General features: G+C 48.5%; 1 protein-coding gene across 1 annotated transcript in view; it reads left to right on the forward strand.

The window, feature by feature from the left end:
- Positions 1 to 19041, forward strand: part of timp2a (TIMP metallopeptidase inhibitor 2a) — a 96886-nt gene extending 77845 nt beyond the window's left edge. The window contains exon 5 of the mRNA XM_072483569.1: positions 15656 to 19041. Within this exon, the coding sequence (XP_072339670.1) occupies positions 15656 to 15853 (198 nt within the window). The 3' untranslated portion in view covers positions 15854 to 19041. The remainder of the gene's footprint in view (positions 1 to 15655) is intronic.
- The last annotated feature ends 461 nt before the right edge of the window (positions 19042 to 19502 follow it).

The raw sequence follows: 19502 nt of genomic DNA on the forward strand, positions 1-19502 counted from the left end.
AACTCCTTGACCTTTACCATAGTCATGGAGAGGGATAGGAACACACAGGAAGGTATTTAATTGGAGGAGGGGAAATTATTCTGCTATTAGACAGGAGCTGAGGAGCATAAAGTGGGAACAATTGTTCTTGGGGAAATGCACAACAGTAATGTGGGGATTGTTTCAGGAGCACTTGCTGCGAGTGCTGAATAGTTTAGTCCCACTGAGACGAGGAAGGAATGGTAAGGTGAAGGAGCCTTGGATGACAAGAGAAGTGGAGCTTCTAGTCAAGAGGAAGAAGGAAGTTTACGTAAGGTTGAGGAAGCAAGGATCTGACACAGCTCTAGAGGGTTACAAGGTAGCCAGGAAGGAACTCAAAAATGGACTGAGGAGAGCTAAAGGGGGCATGAAAAAGCTCTGGTGGGAAGGATTAGGGAAAACCCCAAGGCGTTCTACACTTATGTGAGAATTAAGAGGATGATCAGAGTGAGAGGAGGGCCGATCAGGGATAGTGGAGGGAAGCTGTGCCTAGAGTCTGAAGAGATGGGGGAGGTCCTAAATGAATACTTTGCTTCAGTATTCACTAGAGAGAGGGACCTTGTTGCCCATGAGAACAGTGTGAACCAGGTTAATAGGCTCGAACAGGTTGATATTAAGAAGGAGGATGTGCTGGAAATTTTGAAAAGCATCAGGATAAATAAGTCCCCTGGGCCTGACAGGATATACCCAAGGTTACTACGGGAAGCGAGGGAGGAGATTGCTGTGCTTTTGGCGATGATCTTTGCGTCCTCACTCTCCACTGGAGTAGTACCGGATGATTGGAGGGAGGCAAATGTTGTTCCCCTATTAAAGAAAGGGAATAGGGAAATCCCTGGGAATTACAGACCCATCAGTCTTACATCTGTGGTGAGCAAAATATTGGAAAGGATTCTGAGAGCGAAGATTTATGATTATTTAGAAAAACAGAGTTTGATTAAAGATAGTCAGCATGGCTTTGTGAGGGGCAGGTCATGCCTCACAAGCCTCATTGAATTCTTTGAGGATGTGACAAGACACATTGATGAAGGTCAGGCAGTGGATATGGTATATATGGATTCAGTCAGGCATTTGATAAGGTTCCCCATGGTAGGCTCATTCAGAAAGTTGGGGGGCATGGGATACAGGGAAATTTGGCTGTCTGGATACAGAATTGGCTTTCCAAAAGAAGACAGTAAGTGGTAGTGGATGGAAAGTATTCCGCCTGGAGGTCGGTGACCAGTTGTGTCCCGCAGGGATCTGTTCTGGGACCACTGCTCTGTGTTTTTTATAAATTACTTGGATAAGGAAGTGGAAGGGTGGGTTAGTAAGTTTGCCGATGACACAAAGGTTGGGGGGAGTTGTAGATAGTGTTGAGGGTTGTTGCAGGTTACAACAGGACAATGACAGGATGCAGAGCTGGGCTGAGAAGTGGCAGATGGAGTTCAACCTAAATAAATGTGAAGTGATTCATTTTGGAAGGTCAAATGTGAATGCTGAATACAGAGTTAAAGGCAGGATTCTTGGAAGTGTGGAGGAACAGAGGGATCTTGGGGTCCACGTACATTGATCCCTCAAAGTTGCCACCCAGGTTGATAGGGTTGTTAAGAAGGCGTATGGTGTGTTGGCTTTCATTAACAGGGGGATTGAGTTTAAGAGCCACGAGGTTTTGATGCAGCTTTATAAAACCCTAGCTAGACCACACTTGGAATATTGTGTCCAGTTCTGGTCGCCTCATTCTAGGAAGGATGTGGATGCGTTGGAGAGGGTACAGAGGAGATTTACCAGGATGCTACCTGGACTGGAGGGCATGTCTTATGAAGAAAGGTTGAGGGAGCTCGGGCTTTTCTCACTGGAGCAAAGAAGGCAGAGCGGTGACTTGATAGAGGTATACAAGGTGATGAGAGGCATGGATAGAGTGGATAGCCAGAGATATTTCCCCAGGGTGGAAATGGCTGCCACAAGGGGACATAGTTTTAAGGTGATTGGAGGAAGATATAGGGGAGATGGCAGAGGTAGGTTCTTTACACAGAGAGTAGTGGGTGTGTGGAATGCACTGCCAGCAGAGGTGGTGGAGTCAGAGTGATTAGGGACATTTAAGCGACTCTTAGACAGGCACATGGACAGCAGTAAATTGAAGGGGTGTAGGTTAAGTTGATCTTAGATTAGGATAAATGGTCGGCACAACATCTTGGGCTGAAAGGCCTGTACTGTTCTATGTTCTAGGTTCTAGAGTGGAGAATTGGCGCGGCACCGGTTGGGGGCCGTTCTACACGGCCCCCCCGCTCCCCCTATCAATTCTCGGCCAAACAGCCGTAGCAAAAAACCAGAGTCCCGCCGGCGCAATTCTAATCTGCTCTCAGCCGGCGGGACCTCAGCGTGGAAGGGTCCGGGGGCGGCCTGTGGGTGGGGGGGGAGGGGGGTCCTCCATTGTGGCCTGGCACGCAATCGGGGCCCACCGATCGGCAGGTCAGCCTCTCAGGCTGGGGGCCTTCTTTTTTCCACGCCGGCCCCTATAGCCCTACGCCATGTTGCGTCGAGGCCGGCGCGGAAAAGGGAGCCACTGCGCATGCGCATGTTGCCACCGGTGCCACTACACATGCGCGGACCCCGCAGTGCCCAGTTGCGCATGGGCCGCTCCAGTGCTGTGCTGGCCCCCTGTAGGGGCCAGAATTGCTGATCCTGAGGCCGTGTTGATGCCGTCGAGAAACGCAACACCGTTTCCGACGGCGTCAACAATTAGCCTCAGGTTCAGAGAATCCCACCCCAGGTGTGTTGTACTTCAATCCATGGCCTGCAATCCAATTAATTGTCACTGGACCCAGTGCTGAGATCAAGTTACAGTTAGCCCTCGTATCCCTGGTTTAGGGAAGATGAAATATCCAGGGCGGCCACCGTTGCTTACTTTTCAGTAACCTCTGAAAAAATTACATGTAGACTAGACAGGCATAATGTGATGACCCAAGTCCTGCCAATTGGCATAACCTAGAAAGGGTCTCCACCTTTGGGAGAGTAGGGGCGGGATTCCCCTCCCCCCCCCCCCCCCCCAGCCGGGTCGGAGAATCACCGGGGGTCGGCGTGAATCCCGCCCCAGCCATCCTCCTAATTCTCCGGACCCAAAAAATCGGCCCGCCGTGAGTCACGCCTCCCGCCTCGGAGAATGACGGGGTCCGGCGCGACTCAATGGGCGCCGGGGCTGCCCGGATTCTCTGGCCCGCGATGGGCCAAAGTCCTGCCCGTCATTTGCCAGTCTCGCTGGCGTAAATTGGAGTAGGTCCCTTACCGGCGGGACCTGGCGGCGCCGGCGGGCTGTAGGGTTCTTGGGGGGGGGGGGGGGGGGTGCGCCGGGGGGATCTGGCCCTGGGAGGTGCCCCCACAGTGGCCTGGCCCGCGATCGGGGCCTGTGCTGTGGGGGCACTCAATCCTTCCGCACCGGAGGCTGTACAGGTCCGCCATTCCCGGTGCGGAAACTAAGCCCTCTGCGCATGTGCGGGGATGAGGCGAGCACGCGCTGGCTCTCCCACGCATGCGCCAACTCGCGCCGGCCGGCAGAGGCCCTTCTGCGCCAGTTGGCGTGGCGCCAAGCCCCTTTCCCGCCAGCCAGCAGGGCGCAAACCACTCCGGGGCGGGCCTAGCCCCTGAAGGTGGGGAGAATCCCACCCTAGGACTAAGACGAGGAAATCATGATACATACTTGGTATAAGTGCCAACTGCCATCCAAGCAACCCTTGGTTTAGGTCCTTTAGTAAGTATAGAATACCAAAAGCAACAGAAATGGTTCTCAAAATGTGCTAACTTACTGATCCTTGAAACCCAGTTTGCTGTATTTTCTGTATTATTCACTACTTGGAAAATGTTGCCTGCTCTATCACTGTTGACTTTGGATAAGCGCTGATTTTTGTGCAGCGTATGTATAATTCCAAACTCTGAAATAAAGAGGTCTGCCAACTTCCATGGAGTGAGTGAAGCGGTACAAGTGTCTGGGTGGTTGGAAGGCTCATTTAATCCACAGCCCATGAACTATATTTTAGTTTATTAACATGAGCAAAATACAGAAAACAGTACAACAAGGACACCAAACACATGGCACCCCAGAATACACTTACCGCCCCGCCCCCCCCACCAACCTACCGCAGCGGAAAGGCACGCCAGTCCAACCCACTGGAATAGGCCACTCCAATACGGAGCACGGCGGAGGAGAGAGAGAAAGAGGGGCATAATTTAGCCCAGTAAAATCCCGGCACATTAGAAACCAAACAGGTACAGAGCATTTCAAAAGACAAGGAACAACGCCACCAGCTGCCGAGGCTGTGCCTGCCCTCCTCCCTCCCCCCGCGGCCCACATCGGTGGAATGGTGCTCAGTACGTGTATGGGAAAGTATGCAATGAAAGTAGTGCATGCATATCGGCGAAAGAGTGTGCATGTATAAAGAGTATACGTGTGAATGACTGTGCTTGCGTGCCTGTCAGAGTACGTATGCGTGACAACGAGCAGCACAACTCACCGGGAAAGTCTTACTGGCACAGGGTAGAATAAAAGGCGAGGGAATATCCCCACACCCACCAGCATCAGTAGCGTGCACCAAAAGTAAACAAAAACGCCAAACATTAAACAACAGTACAAAGACACCAGCCATTAACATGGCCTCCAAACGACTTCCGGGTGCGGCGATGACCAGCTAAGTCGCACGTTTCGGCAGCTCCCGGTGGAACGGACGTTTGGGCTCTTAATAGGAGCCCCAGCGGCAATTTTAACGGCTAAAAACACTGTGCGGTAAACCAGAAGGGAATCCCCCCGGACACGAATGGAAAAGGGAGAGGAAAGCAGCCAGATTGCGGAGGATCCTCTAGAGCAGCGGCAAGGAAGGCAAGCTCAAAGCAAGATGGCGTCGGAAGGTGGCCGTTTGGTATGGGGCCCGGACCAACAAGAGTTCCTGCGGCGCTGTGTGGAAGAACTGAAAAAGGAGATGAAGAAGGAGCTGCTGGCCCCGATATTACAGGCGATTGAAGGGCTAAAGGAGGAGCAAAGACCCAGGAGTAGGAGCTTCGGGTCGTGAAGGCAAAGGCTGCTGAAAATGAAGACGAAATACAGGGCCTGGTGGTGAAGACAGAGATGCACGAGGCACAGCACAAAAGGTGTGTGGAAAGGCTGGAGGTGCTGGAGAATAATTCGAGGAGGAAGAATTTAAGGGTTCTGGGTCTTCCCGAAGGCACAGAGGGGGCGGACGTCAGGGCATATGTGAGCACGATGCTTCACTCGCTAATGGGATCGGAGGCCCCGGCGGGCCCTTTGGAGGTGGAGGGAGCTTATCGAGTTCTGGCGCGAAGACCGAGGGCTGGAGAAATACCTCGAGCTATAGTGGTGAGGTTTTTCCGCTATAATGACAAAGAGATGGTCCTCAGATGGGCGAAGAAAACTCGGAGCTGTAGGTGGGAGAACGCAGTGATCCGCGTCTACCAGGATTGGAGTGCGGAGGTGGCGAGAAGGAGGGCAAGTTTTAATCGGGCTAAGGCGGTGCTTCACAAAAAGGTCAAATTCGGAATGTTACGGTCGGCAAGACTGTGGGTCACACACCAAGGGAAAGCACCACTACTTTGAGACGGCAGAAGAGGCGTGGACATTTATTGTGGACGAGAAGCTGGAATAGGCGGGCGAGAAAAAGAACGTTTGAGACAAAGTGGTGGGGTGATTATGTGGGGTGAGGGGGGGGGGGGGAAAGGGGGAGGGGATGATTTTTCAAGTTGTTAATCTTGCGACCCTGTAACTTTTCTCTCTTCCCCATGTTGTGGGGGGGGGGGGGGGGGGGGAGGATGAGGAACTGTGGGCGCCGGTGATTAGGGGCGGGGCCAAGTGGGAAACACGGGCTTTGTTCCCGTGCTATGGTAATTATGGCGGGAACAGGGACGCAGGAAGGAGGGGGCCTCGCACAGTGGGGGCCGAGGACAAGGGGGGAAGCCAAGATCAGCCAGGGTTTGCTGACTTCTGGGAGCAACATGGGGGGTGCAACTACGCTAGAAAGGGATCTAGCCGGGGGGGGGGGTTAACTGGGTTGCTGCTGCTAAGGAGAAGGGGGAGCTGGTATGGGGTGGGGTGGTCGAGGCGGGAGGGCGCCGTCGGGGGGATATACGGGTACGTGGGAATCGGGTGAGGAGCTGGGTTAAAAAAGGGGATGGCTAGTCGACAAGGGGGGGGGGGGGTAAAGAGCCCCCCCAACCCGGCTGATCACGTGGAACGTGAGAGGGCTGAATGGGCCGATTAAAAGGGCACGGGTACTCGCACACCTAAAGAAATTAAAGGCAGATGTGGTTATGTTGCAGGAGTCGCATCTGAAACTGACAGACCATGTCAGACTACGTAAAGGATGGGTGGGGCAGGTGTTTCATTCGGGTTTAGATGCGAAGAACAGGAGGGTGGCTATTTTAGTGGGGAAACGGGTACTGTTTGAGGCAAAAACCATAGTGGCGGATAGTGGGGATAGATACGTGATGGTGAGTGGCAGATTGCAAGGGGAGGCGGTGGTTCTGGTGAACGTATATGCCCCGAACTGGGATGATGCAAATTTTATGAGGTGTATGTTGGGACGTATCCCGGACCTGGAGGCGGGAAAGTTGGTAATGGGGGGAGACTTTAATACGGTGCTGGACCCAGGGCTGGACAGATCGAGGTCCAGGACCGGGAGGAGGCCGGCAGCGGCTAGGGTGCTCAAGGACTTCATGGAGCAGATGGGAGGAGTAGACCCCTGGAGATTTAGTAGGCCTAGGAGTAAGGAGTGCTCGTTTTTCTCCTATGTCCACAAAGTATACTCACGGATAGACTTTTTTGTTTTGGGAAAGGCACTGATTCCGAAGGTGACAGGGACGGAATACACGGCCATAGCTATCTCGGACCACGCTCCACATTTGGTGGACCTGGAGGTAGGAGAGGAAAAAGAACAGCACCCACCATGGAGAATGGATATGGGATTATTGGTGGATGAGGGGGTATGTTTAAGGGTGAGGGGGTGCATTGAAAGGTACTTGGAGCCGAATGACAATGGGGAGGTTCAGGTGGGAGTGGTCTGGGAGGCGTTGAAGGCAGTGGTTAAAGGGGAACTGATATCCATCAGGGCACATAAAGGAAAGCAGGAGGGTAAGGAAAGGGAGCGGTTGCTGAAAGAACTTTTGATGGTGGACAGGCAATATGCGGAGGCACCGGAGGAGGGACTGTACAGGGAAAGACAAAGGCTACACGTAGAATTTGACATGTTGACCACGGGTAATGCAGAGGCACAATGGAGGAGGGCACAGGGTGTACAGTATGAATATGGAGAGAAGGCGAGTCAGTTACTGGCCCACCAACTGAGGAAGAGGGGAACAGTGAGGGAGATAGGGGAGGTGAGAGATGAGGAGGGAGAGATGGAACGGGGAGCGGAGAGAGTGAACGGGGTGTTCAAGGCATTCTATGAAAGGTTATATAAGGCTCAGCCTCCGGAAGGGAAGGAGAGAATGATGTGTTTCTTGGATCAGCTGGAATTCCCTAAGGTGGAGGAGCAGGAGAGCGCGGGACTGGGAGCACAGATTGAGATGGAGGAGGTAGTGAAAGGGATTGGGAGCATGCAGGCGGGGAAGGCCCCGGGACCAGACGGATTCCCGGTGGAATTTTATAGGAAGCATATGGACTTGCTGGCCCCGCTTTTGACGAGAACCTTTAATGAGGCTAGGGAAAGGGGGCAGCTGCCCCCGACTATGTCGGAGGCAACGATATCGCTCCTTTTAAAGAAGGAAAAAGACCCGCTGCAATGCGGGTCCTACAGGCCCATTTCCCTTTTAAATGTAGATGCTAAGATTCTGGCCAAAGTGATGGCGGCGAGGATAGAGGACTGTGTCCCGGGGGTGGTCCATGAGGACCAAACCGGGTTCGTAAAGGGGAGACAGCTGAACACAAACATACGGAGGTTGCTAGGGGTAATGATGATGCCCCCGCCAGAGGGGGAGGCGGAGATAGTGGTGGCGATGGATGCCGAGAAAGCATTCGACAGAGTGGAGTGGGATTATCTGTGGGAGGTGCTGAGGAGATTTGGTTTTGGAGAAGGGTATATCGGATGGGTACAGCTGCTGAATAGGGCCCCGGGGGCGTGTGTGGTCACGAATAAACAGAGGTCTGATTACTTCCGTCTTCATAGAGGGACGAGGCAGGGGTGTCCCCTGTCTCCGTTACTGTTTGCATTGGCGATTGAGCCCCTGGCCATAGCACTGAGGGGTTCCAGGAAGTGGAGGGGAGTGCTTAGGGGAGGAGAAGAACACCGGGTATCTTTGTATGCAGATGATTTGTTACTGTATGTTGCGGACCCAGTGGAGAGGATGCCAGAGATAATGCAGATACTTAGGGAGTTTGGGGATTTTTCAGGGTACAAATTGAACATGGGGAAAAGTGAGTTGTTTGTGGTACATCCGGGGGAGCAGAGCAGGGGAATAGATGATTTACCACTGAGGAAGGTAACAAGAGATTTCCGGTACTTAGGGATTCAGATAGCCAGGAATTGGGGAACCTTACACCGGCTTAATTTAACACGATTGGTGGAACAGATGGAGGAGGATTTCAAGAGATGGGATATGGTGTCCCTGTCACTGGCAGGTAGGGTGCAGGCGGTTAAAATGGTAGTCCTCCCGAGATTCCTCTTTGTGTTTCAGTGCCTCCCGGTGATGGTCACGAAGGCTTTCTTCAAGAGAATTGAGAAAAGTGTCATGAGTTTTGTGTGGGCCGGGAAGACCCCGAGAGTGAGGAGGGGGTTCTTGCAGCTAGTAGGGATAGGGGGGGGCTGGCACTACCGAGCCTAAGTGATTATTACTGGGCCGCCAATATCTCAATGGTGTGTAAGTGGATGGGAGAAGGGGAGGGAGCGGCGTGGAAAAGATTGGAGATGGCGTCCTGCAAGGGGACCAGCCTACAAGCAATGGTGACGGCGCCGTTGCCGTTCTCCCCGAAGAAATACACCACAAGCCCAGTGGTGGTGGCAACATTAAAAATTTGGGGGCAGTGGAGACGGCATAGGGGAAGGACGGGAGCCTCGGTGCGGTCCCCGATAAGAAATAACCATAGGTTTGTCCCGGGGAGAATGGATGGGGGATTTGGAGCATGGCAAAGAGCTGGGTAGTGCAACTGAGAGATCTGTTCGTAGATGGGACGTTTGCGAGTCTGGGAGCGCTGACGGAAAAATATGGGTTGCCCCAAGGGAATGCATTTCGGTATATGCAACTGAGGGCTTTTGCGAGGCAACAGGTGAGGGAATTCCCGCAGCTCCCGACGCAGGAGGTGCAGGATAGAGTGATCTCAGAGACATGGGTGGGGGATGGTAGGGTGTCGGATATATACAGGGAAATGAGGGATGAGGGGGAGATCATGGTAGATGAGCTGAAAGGGAAATGGGAAGAAGAGCTGGGGGAAGAGATTGAGGAGGGGCTGTGGGCTGATGCCCTACGTAGGGTAAACTCGTCATCCTCGTGTGCCAAGCTAAGCCTGATACAATTCAAGGTTCTACACAGGGCGCATATGACTGGAGCACGGCTCAGTAAATTTTTCGGGGTAGAGGATAGGTGTGGGAGATGCTCAAGAAGCCCAGCGAACCACACCCACATGTTCTGGTCATGTCCGGCACTACAGAGGTTCTGGGTGGGGGTGGCAAAGGTGCTTTCGAAGGTGGTGGGGGTCCAGGTCGAACCAAGCTGGGGGTTGGCTATATTCGGGGTTGCAGAAGAGCCGGGAGTGCAGGAGGCGAAAGAGGCTGATGTTTTGGCCTTTGCGTCCCTAGTAGCCCGGCGAAGGATATTGCTTATGTGGAAGGAAGCCAAACCCCCGGGCGTGGAGACCTGGATAAATGACATGGTAGGGTTTATAAAACTAGAACGGATAAAGTTTGCATTAAGGGGTTCAGCTCAAGGGTTCACCAGGCGGTGGCAACCGTTCATTGACTACCTCACAGAACGATAGAGGGTATGGGAAGGCAACAGCAGCAACCCAGGGGGGGGGGGGGGGGGGGGGGAGGGGAGAACTCGGGCGGGTTCTCAGGGATGTCTCTGTATATGTATAGATATTTGTACTAGGTAATGTATATTGGACTGTTGGATTGTATTTTTGGAGAGGAATTATTTTTGATCAGGCAGTTGCCATTTAGTTTTTTGTTTATATATTATTTATTTATTTGTTAAAAACTGGCCACTGTCATTTATATTGCTTTATTGTTGTTAAAAAGGAAAAACTTTGTACTGTTTTGTTTGGCCAAAAAATTTGAATAAAATATATATTTTTAAAAACATGGCCTCCAAACCTGAACCAGAAACAGTCATTATTACACGGAAGTGGCCAACAGCCTACAAGGACGTGTCATTCCAGCCTCCAGGGTATCCAGTTGAGGTGAGCCACCACCATCCTCTTCCTGTAGTCCCAACATCCAGCCGGCCCCCGGTCCAGTCCGCAGAAGTAGGAGCGGTAGGAACAACACATGGCTTCTAAACACTGAACCTGTAAACAGTCAGCAGTCCAAACAAAAGCAGCAGGAGATGGTAAACCAGTCCTCCAAACCTCCAGCATGTTGCAGTTGATTCAGGCCACCCTCCCTAAGTACCGCAGCAGGGCACCTGACTTCCTCCCTCTGCTGCAACAAGTCATTCAGATGAACCAGCCACCACCCGTCTCTCCTCCTTCCTCCGAATGGCAGCAGCAGTTGTCCATCAAACAAGCAGAAAGGAAGGCAGGCTGAACCCCAGCCCAGGCCAGGCCCTACCAGCAGAATGTCCTGTCTGTCTCTCTCCCATTGAGCTCAGGGAAATGAGGTTGACATGCGAAAAACCTTTGTTGCAGTTTTGTCTACACTTCAGCCCCATGCTCCTGACCTCCCGCCACATGCCTACTCCGGGCTGGCACTTGGGTACAGTATTTTGGGCAGAGGGTGGAGTATTTTGGGCAGAGGGTGGAGTATTTTGGGCAGAGGGTGGAGTATTTTGGGCAGAGGGTGGAGTATTTTGGGCAGGGGGTGGAGTATTTTGGGCAGGGGGTGGAGTATTTTGGGCAGGGGGTGGAGTATTTTGGGCAGGGGGTGGAGTATTTTGGGCAGGGGGTGGAGTATTTTGGGCAGGGGGTGGAGTATTTTGGGCAGGGGGTGGAGTATTTTGGGCAGGGGGTGGAGCATTTTGGGCAGGGGGTGGAGTATTTTGGGCAGGGGGTGGAGTATTTTGGGCAGGGGGTGGAGTATTTTGGGCAGGGGGTGGAGTATTTTGGGCAGGGGGTGGAGTATTTTGGGCAGGGGTGGAGTATTTTGGGCAGAGGTCCTGGTGAGTCATTAAATTGAGGCCCAATCTCTTCAAACAGCAGGCATGTTTCCTCGTATCCTAGCCAGCATTCAACACCGACACCAACAGAATAGATAGCGTGGCCATTTATCACATTGCTCTGCTGTCTTTGTCCAGACAATTTACTAACACCTGAAATTTTTAATTGACTGTGAAATACTTTGTAACACTTTAGGACATCCTGAGTACATGAAGGGTACATGAAGGGTGATAATGCAAGTTAATATTTATCCTGGAAGATCCTGTTGGATTTGTTATTTCTAACTTGTGCAAATCAACAACTTGAAGATCCGCTTTAGGGCGACACAATGATTAGCACTGCTGCCTCACAGCGCCAGGAATCCAGGTTCAATTCCGGCCTGGGGTGGAGTTGCATGGATTTTGCACATTGTCCCCATGTCTGCATGGGTTTCCTCCGGGGCTCCGTTTTTTCCCCACAGCCCAAAGATATGCAGGTTAGGTGAATTGGCCATGCTAAATGAAATGAAAATGAAAATCGCTTATTGTCACAAGTAGACTTCAAATGAAGTTACTGTGAAAAGCCCCCTGTGAAATTGCCCTTTACTGTCCAAGGTGCGTACATTAGGTGGAATTACGGAGATAGGGTGGGGGAGTGGGTTTGGTACGGTGTCCTTTCAGAGGTTTGGCTCAGACTTGATGGACCGAATGGTCTCCTTCGGCCCTGTAGGGATTCTATGATCAGCAATCCTACAGCCTCACCACCAGTACCAACACAAGTTCTTATGTCCATATGCAGTAACATGGCCAAAATCTCAATAAATTTCAACGTGGGTACGTTAATGCATGGATCTATAGGCCTAATCTTAAGGGCTCTTGCTGAATATGGGACCTCTGCGACAGGAGGCCCCCACCCTCCACCATTATTAGGTCAAAGTAAAAGGGCAACAACATTTGAAAGCAGAAAATGTTGCAAATATTCATCAGGTTATGTATGGTATGGGAAACCGGCTTGACATTTCCAATTATCGGAAGGGACAAAGAGAATGAGTGAACAGTGCAGGAGAAATTTAAAGACTGTGGGAGATGGGGAAAGTGGAGTTGAGATAGAAGATCAGCTCTGATCTTATTGAATGGCAGAGCAAGCTCAAGAAGCTATCTGATTTCTTAAATTCGATATTGACCATAAAATGTCAGAGCAGAAGTAAGCCATCCGGCCTATCGAGTCTGCTCCGCCATTCAATGAGATCATGACTGATCTGATTATCCTCAAATCAACTTTCACGCCTTATCCCCTTAACCCTTATCTGAGCCTTGAACATAATGACTCGGCCTCTACAGCTCTCTATGGTAACAAATTCCACAGATTCACTACCCTCAGAGAAAATGATAGTGTGAGTGAGGGTAAATAATAGTCCTTGTATTAGTGTAGAGATTTGATCAACTGTTTGTTATGTAGGAGTAAGTGTTGAATCCAATTAAGTAGTGTAAATAAATCTATAGCTTTATTCAATATAAAAGCTATTTGTGGTCTGTGTGAACACTACGCCAACCATCTAGAATTAGCAACACAAAGCACAGCACATGGTACCAGGTGTGTTTTTTGGCCATTTTGAGAGTGATGTGCACATGCTGAGGCCATGCCCACAGTAAAATAAGTGTTTGCCTTTTGCCAGACAAATTTTCCATTGTTTCAATCACTTTGTAGCACAGTGCGGTTTCTCAACAGCTTCTCCAGCAAACACATTTAAAAAATCCTACCATGACTATAGGAAGATTCAAAGTGTACAGAGTGAAGAAAAAAGACAAAATATCTTAGCTGATAATAATGATTCCTCCCTATACGCACTGAAGGATACTTTCATGGTTGATGCAATTACTAGGATTAATGCACTGGACTGTGATAACAAATCAGTACAACAGCTGTCAAAGATTATTAAAGAGTGGACTGTACTACTTGATATAAACTTCCATTTAAGATAGACACAGGAGCACATGCAAATTTAACAACCAAAAAGAATTTAAGACCAGCATACAACTGCAAATACAGAAATTAACCTGTCGATTGACTGACTATAATGGTAATACTATAGCCACTAGAGGTCCCTGTGGTCTCATTGTTCGGAATGGTGACATCAAAAGGCCAATCGACTTTGAAATAGTGGAAGATGATAAATCATCGCTACTTGAGGTGGATGCTTGCGATATTAAACCTAGTTGAAAGGGTACACACAACCAAGACTTCGAATGACAAGCTTCAAGAGCTAGGAAAAGACTTGGTTGTTGCTGATACCTTATCAAGAGCTACAAATGACATTGATACCATGGTTTCAGATATAGTACACATTGTGGAAGCACAAGCTTCATTGTTGCTGAAATGCTAGCAGTATCTGACGATAAGCTACGAATCATAAGAGAAGAAACAGAAAAGGACTTGGCACCCAAATGGTAATCAAATACCTCAAAGAAGGATGACCCAATGGATGTTGCTCCACTTTTCGCAGTATCAATGATGACCTCACTAATTAATGGATTCCTGCTCCAAGGGGACAATAGTTATTCCTTCATGCCTCCGATAAGGACCAGATACACGAGGGTCACCAAGATATCGAAAAATGCCGTAGACGAGCAAGACAATCTCTGTACTGGCCTGGAGCCAACAAGGATGTGGACAATCATGTGCAGGAATGCAGCACTTGTCAGATGCATCAATCTGCGCAATGCAACGAGTGCTTGGAAGAAAATGAACTTGTCACCGATCCATGGATGAAAGTTGGTATGGATCTATTCTACTTTAAAGGTCATGACTATCTAGCCATAATTGACTACTATGCCAACTATCCAGAGGTGATCACGCTGAATGATTCAATGACCCGATCTGTAATACAAGCAACAAAATCTGTTTTTGCTCGCCATGGAATTCCATTACACGGTGTCTCTGACAATGGTCCTTGCATCATCAGCTGGGAGGGGACACAATTTGCAGAACATTATAATTGTAACCACATCACGTCATGCCCATTGTACCCCCAATCTAATGGCAAACAAGAGAAAGATGTAGCAATAGTCAAAAAAAAATTCAGCAAAGCATTGGATGACAACAAGAATTTATCTTTGGCACTGTTGACATACAGAGCTACCCCATTGTCATCAGGTTTGTCGCTTGCACAGATGTTGATGGGGAAAACAATTTGCACCACATTACCAGAAATCACGATTCAGAATATGGATGATCAAGAAATACATAACTGCCAAAAGTTACAAAAACAAAAAGACTACTACAAAAAGCACACAAAATCTTTATCAACGTTAAAAGGAGACTTTTAATACAAAATCCTGATGGTGGATGGCAACATATAGCTATTAAGACCAATTGCACCAAGATTGTATTTGGACAGACTGAACAAGGTTCAATGTTTAGAGGAAATATTACTGTAAATTTTTAAAAAAACATGTTCCATTTCAAACTCCGAACATTATTACTGAGGATGCCATGCCATTTTCCAAAACTGGGGGGGGGGGTGCTGCCAACGGCCCCCGACCGGCGCGGTGCGATCCCCGCCCCCACCTGAAAACCCCGTCGGAGAATTCGGCAGCCGGTGTCGGAACGGCGGGGTAGGATTCACGCCGCCCCCTCCCCTCCCCCCCCCCCCCCCCCCCCCCGATTCTCCGACCCGGCCCAAGACAATTTGGAGATAACTTGCACACTTTGACGCAACCACTCAGAAGATCAACGAGAACAAGGAAACCACCGAACAGATTAAATTTGTAATAACTATTGATCTGTCATCACCAATGTGACTTAACATTTACTTTTGGAACTGAATGTAACAACAAGTTAATGATTCCTGCTCGCTAATGTAATGTTCAAAGAAAACAATGTTACAAACAAGAGTTTCTAACCTTTTTTTCCAATAAAGAGGGATGTGACATTATCATAAATGTAAAGAACTGTAAGGATTAATGTTATGCCCAAATCAACCACTAGAGGGAGCTTGATGTCGAGCTTTAAAAGGCATCGATGCTAACCCTTGTGGGTGGAAGGTTAAGGAGAAAGCTAGAGGATAGACTGTAGGAAAGATAGTATAAGTGAGAGCAGATCATAGTTCTTGTATTAGTTTCACCCAGAGGGTGGTTGGTAGCCTGGAATGAGCTTCCTGAGAGAGTGGTGGAGACAGGTTTCATCAAAATGAAATTGGGTTGCTATCTGAAAATAAGGAAAGCATATGTAAGGATACTGGGATAAGGCTGTGGAATGGGACTTGATAGAATGCTCGAGACCCAGTGCAGACCTGATGGGCCAAATGATCTCCTGCACTGTAAAGATTTGTGATTTCTGTAATTTCCACACTAATCTGTGTACTTTATTCCTTGTTAGATTGTCACATGTTCATCCATTCCTTGCGACATCGTCGATCGAAGTGAATGTCTGTGGACAGACCGGGTGACCGAGCAAACCATTTACGGACGTCAGTACAAGCACTATGCGTGTATTAAGAGGGGTGATGACACCTGTGCATGGTACAGGGGTGTATCTCAACCCAAGAGAGAGTTCTTTGATGTGGAAGATCCATAACTTTATTATATCAAACTCATCATTCAACAGAAAATTCACGTAAAACAGTGTTGTCTGTAATCCGAAAAATGTAACCCAAATTTCTTCTGCTCAATAAAAGCTGGTCTGTTTGCTTACTGTGATACCTGTATGTAACATGGCATATACTTATAGCTTGCATTTTAGCATCAACTGTACAGTGTGCATTTCTCTGGCTCGAAATTGAAATGCACCTTTATTTGTTTTAGAAAGCTGCAGCATTGAAAGTATTTGGTGTAGTCTGTGTTAAAAGTAAGGATTGATTCCTCAATTATTTTTAACCCTTGAAGGCCTAGAGTAGTGCATTTGCATTCATGTCCAAAAATAACACTTTTTTCCCATTTTAGGAACTACTGTTGTTTTTGTGAATTGCAGACTCTATTCTTGATCTAATTTAATAAGTCTGCCATGATAACATAATATTGCAGTTTTTGATTTTGCATGATAGAAATTTATGTTGCAAGCTAAACGATAAGAGTTTGAATATTTATTCCTTTTGCAATGTAATAACACTTTTTTCCCCCCAGTATGGTTGCCAAAATAATATACAACAGTAAACTATTATCCCACTATGAGCCATGATATTGATTATAATTGAGGCCATAATTATAATGTGTATTTTGATCATCTTTAACTCCCTTTTTTTTTGTTACGTTTTTGTGTTCATCAAGAGCTATTTGTACTGGAAATGGAATTTTTGCCACCACTAGGCATTTACTTCCAGCACTCCAGCAATATGATGCCAAATGAAGATTAAGCTTTCTCTTTTTTTTGTCCCAGGGCCATTCCCCAGCCCCCAACAACAATGTTACTTAAGCGATATAAATGCACATAGTAAATCATCCCAAGGGACTCCATAAGAACATTATCAAACAAACTGATTTTACGACAGGCAACCAGAAATTTGATTTTAGAGGAGTTGGCAAGGCAAAGGGGTTTAGGGAGAACATTCCAGAGTAATGCTTGCTGCACCATTTTTTGTTTTATTTCCCTCTCCTTGCAAAATTTCCAATTAGCACGCTCTTAGAACAACTTTGTCCTTTTGACCCCTGCCTGCTTAAAACAGCATAATATCCGCACAATCCAGGATCCTCACATTCGGAGAAAGAAGTCTTTCATCCCATCAATAACTCTGACCTCTGCCAATGTCAAATCCATTTCATTGACCAATTGCCTCTTGCTTCTCGTTCGTATGTAAATACGTGTTCCTCACGAGATTTAATCGCCAGATGTTACCATTCTGGAATTAGTCTTTGTTGTATACTCGATTAATAGTTGAGAGAATTTGTTTCCATTGGAATTGTTAACAGGCAGGCAGGTTATAATTTGGTAATACGTTTACTTCTTGAATATTGTTATTCAGTTAAAATCCAATGCGTAATCTGCAAACCGAGCGTACATATTCCTCAATGTTCAGAGATGCGGTAGGTAAGGGAAACAAATTGTTCTCGTGGGGTAAACCAGAAGAATAGGACACAGTCTTAAAATGATTGGGCTGGACCTTCCAATGCCAACAGCAGTGAATGTTTAAAAGCTTGCTGTTGTGTGTCAGAAGCCTTCGGAAGTCCTGACTGCACACATGCACTGTAACTGCCCGGGACGTTTAAGCTTCTGGACTGATTTATGCTGCCTGGGCCCCTCTGAGAATATATCCAACACTCATCTCCGTGTCAGAGACTGGGGCCTGATGCACGACAGCTATCCTAGTATTGTCCCACTATTCGTTTCTGGTGTAGGTGAGTGATTAAAAGCAGAGTGGAGCCCACCCCATCCGGCCCTCACATACTCCTGATTTTGTTACCCACCATCTCATCCCACAAAAGTTCTTGTGCTCATAAAACGTGCCTGAATGCAGCGTTCCTCTTCAGCTTTGCTCCCCTCATTGAGGGATCGCTGCTACAGCTGGGAAAGGAAGACATGGTTGCAGGGATGCAGAAGGGTAGGCCCAGGATTATCCACGCAGTCTGCAGCAATTTCCTCAACATTGCTGCTGACTGGAAGATATGGGGTTGGATTTTCCGATTTTGGGGCGATGTCCAGTGGATCCGTGGCGTTTTAGGTGGGAACATTCAGCGAGGCCCCAGCACCGATCCTCCGACCGGTGAGGAGCTAGCAACACACGCACGGCCTTCCCGATATAAACGGGCGGAGAATTGCCAGGTCCGTGGCCGTGCATGCGCACGGCGACGACCTGCAACGGTCACGCCATACATCATGGCGCTGGCCGCGCGCGGACCCGAGCTGCCAGATAGTGCTCTCCTGGACACCCCCTGGCCACACCCCGCCAGTCCCCCAACCCTCGCCAAAGACCCCCCTGGCCAGCAGCACAGCTCCCGCCCAACTGTGGCGGCGCTGGACACAGTCTACAGCCACCACACCGGGTTCCCGACTGCTGAGACCACACTTGCCCCGGTCGGGAACTCGGCCCATCGGGGGAGGGCCTTCAGGTAAAGTCCTGAGGCCGTCCGAACGGCGTGCGCTGTACTCCTCGATGATGCTGTTTTGGAGGGGGTGGAGCATCTGGAAACTGGTGCCGCCCCCGATTCGGTCGTTAAAAAGGGATTCTCCGCCCGATCGCCAGTTACGAAATTGGCATCGGCAAGAGGAGAATCCGCCCCTGGTCCAGTGCCACTATGTTATTCAGGCATAAACTAAGAAAGCGTTTCTTCGCAGAGGGTAGAAATCTGATCCTCTTTCCCCACTGGCTGTGAATTGTGTGTCAACTTCAGCTTTGAAGATGGAGACAATAATTTTTTTTGTTAGGTGAGGATACGGAGAATTCTGGATAACTGTTTTCAGCACTGGTTACCACTGATATTGAAAGCTGGAATGAATTCAAGGGGCTAAATCGCTTATTTCTGTTTCTTTGAACTTCCCCCTTTCTAAATGATCCATCCTAAAGCAAATAATTGCTTGGTGCATTAGGTTAATTTCTGAATGATCACTTTTTAAAAAATAGTTAAATATGTTCTTTGACTTTATCAACAAATCCAAGTAATTGTTTGCAGTGCCCAATACGCTTAAAAATGATTGCAGTGCTAATGATATTTCAGCAAATGCGAGAGATTAACCACTGATATATTTTGATGGAATTACGAATAATCAAAATTAAATAGATTTTTATTCATGCAAATTTTTTTGACTGTCCTAACAATAAAAATTTGAATTAATTTGTCGGAGCTCATTTACGTGTGTTTTTCAAATCTCACAGGCAATATATTGAGAGTGTTAGGCTTTCCCTGCACAATTTTTTAATAGTTTAAAAGTTGGATAGCAAGAACCAAACTATTGCAGATGCTGGAAATCTGAAATAAAAATATAAAATGTGGGAAAGACTTACCCGGTAGGCATCAAGCTCTTAAACGCCAACCATACAAGGCTACAGACCAAGGGTTGGAAAATGGTATTAGGCAAATCCCTCCACAGAACACCTTAAGCCAAACTTTATTTTTTCTAACCTGAGAAACTCTGCCAGGTCACTGACCCACAGCCTCGGTTTCAGGGGCCCCCAAGTCCCTCCATTCCAACAATATCCGTTTCTGGGCTGCCAGGGAGGCAAAGGCCAAGACATCGGCCTTTCTCGCCCCCTGCACTCCCAGGTCTTCGGACACTCCGAAGATCACCACTTCTG

Source organism: Scyliorhinus torazame, chromosome 18 (assembly GCF_047496885.1).
Source record: "Scyliorhinus torazame isolate Kashiwa2021f chromosome 18, sScyTor2.1, whole genome shotgun sequence".
Classification (NCBI taxonomy): Eukaryota; Metazoa; Chordata; class Chondrichthyes; order Carcharhiniformes; family Scyliorhinidae; genus Scyliorhinus; species Scyliorhinus torazame.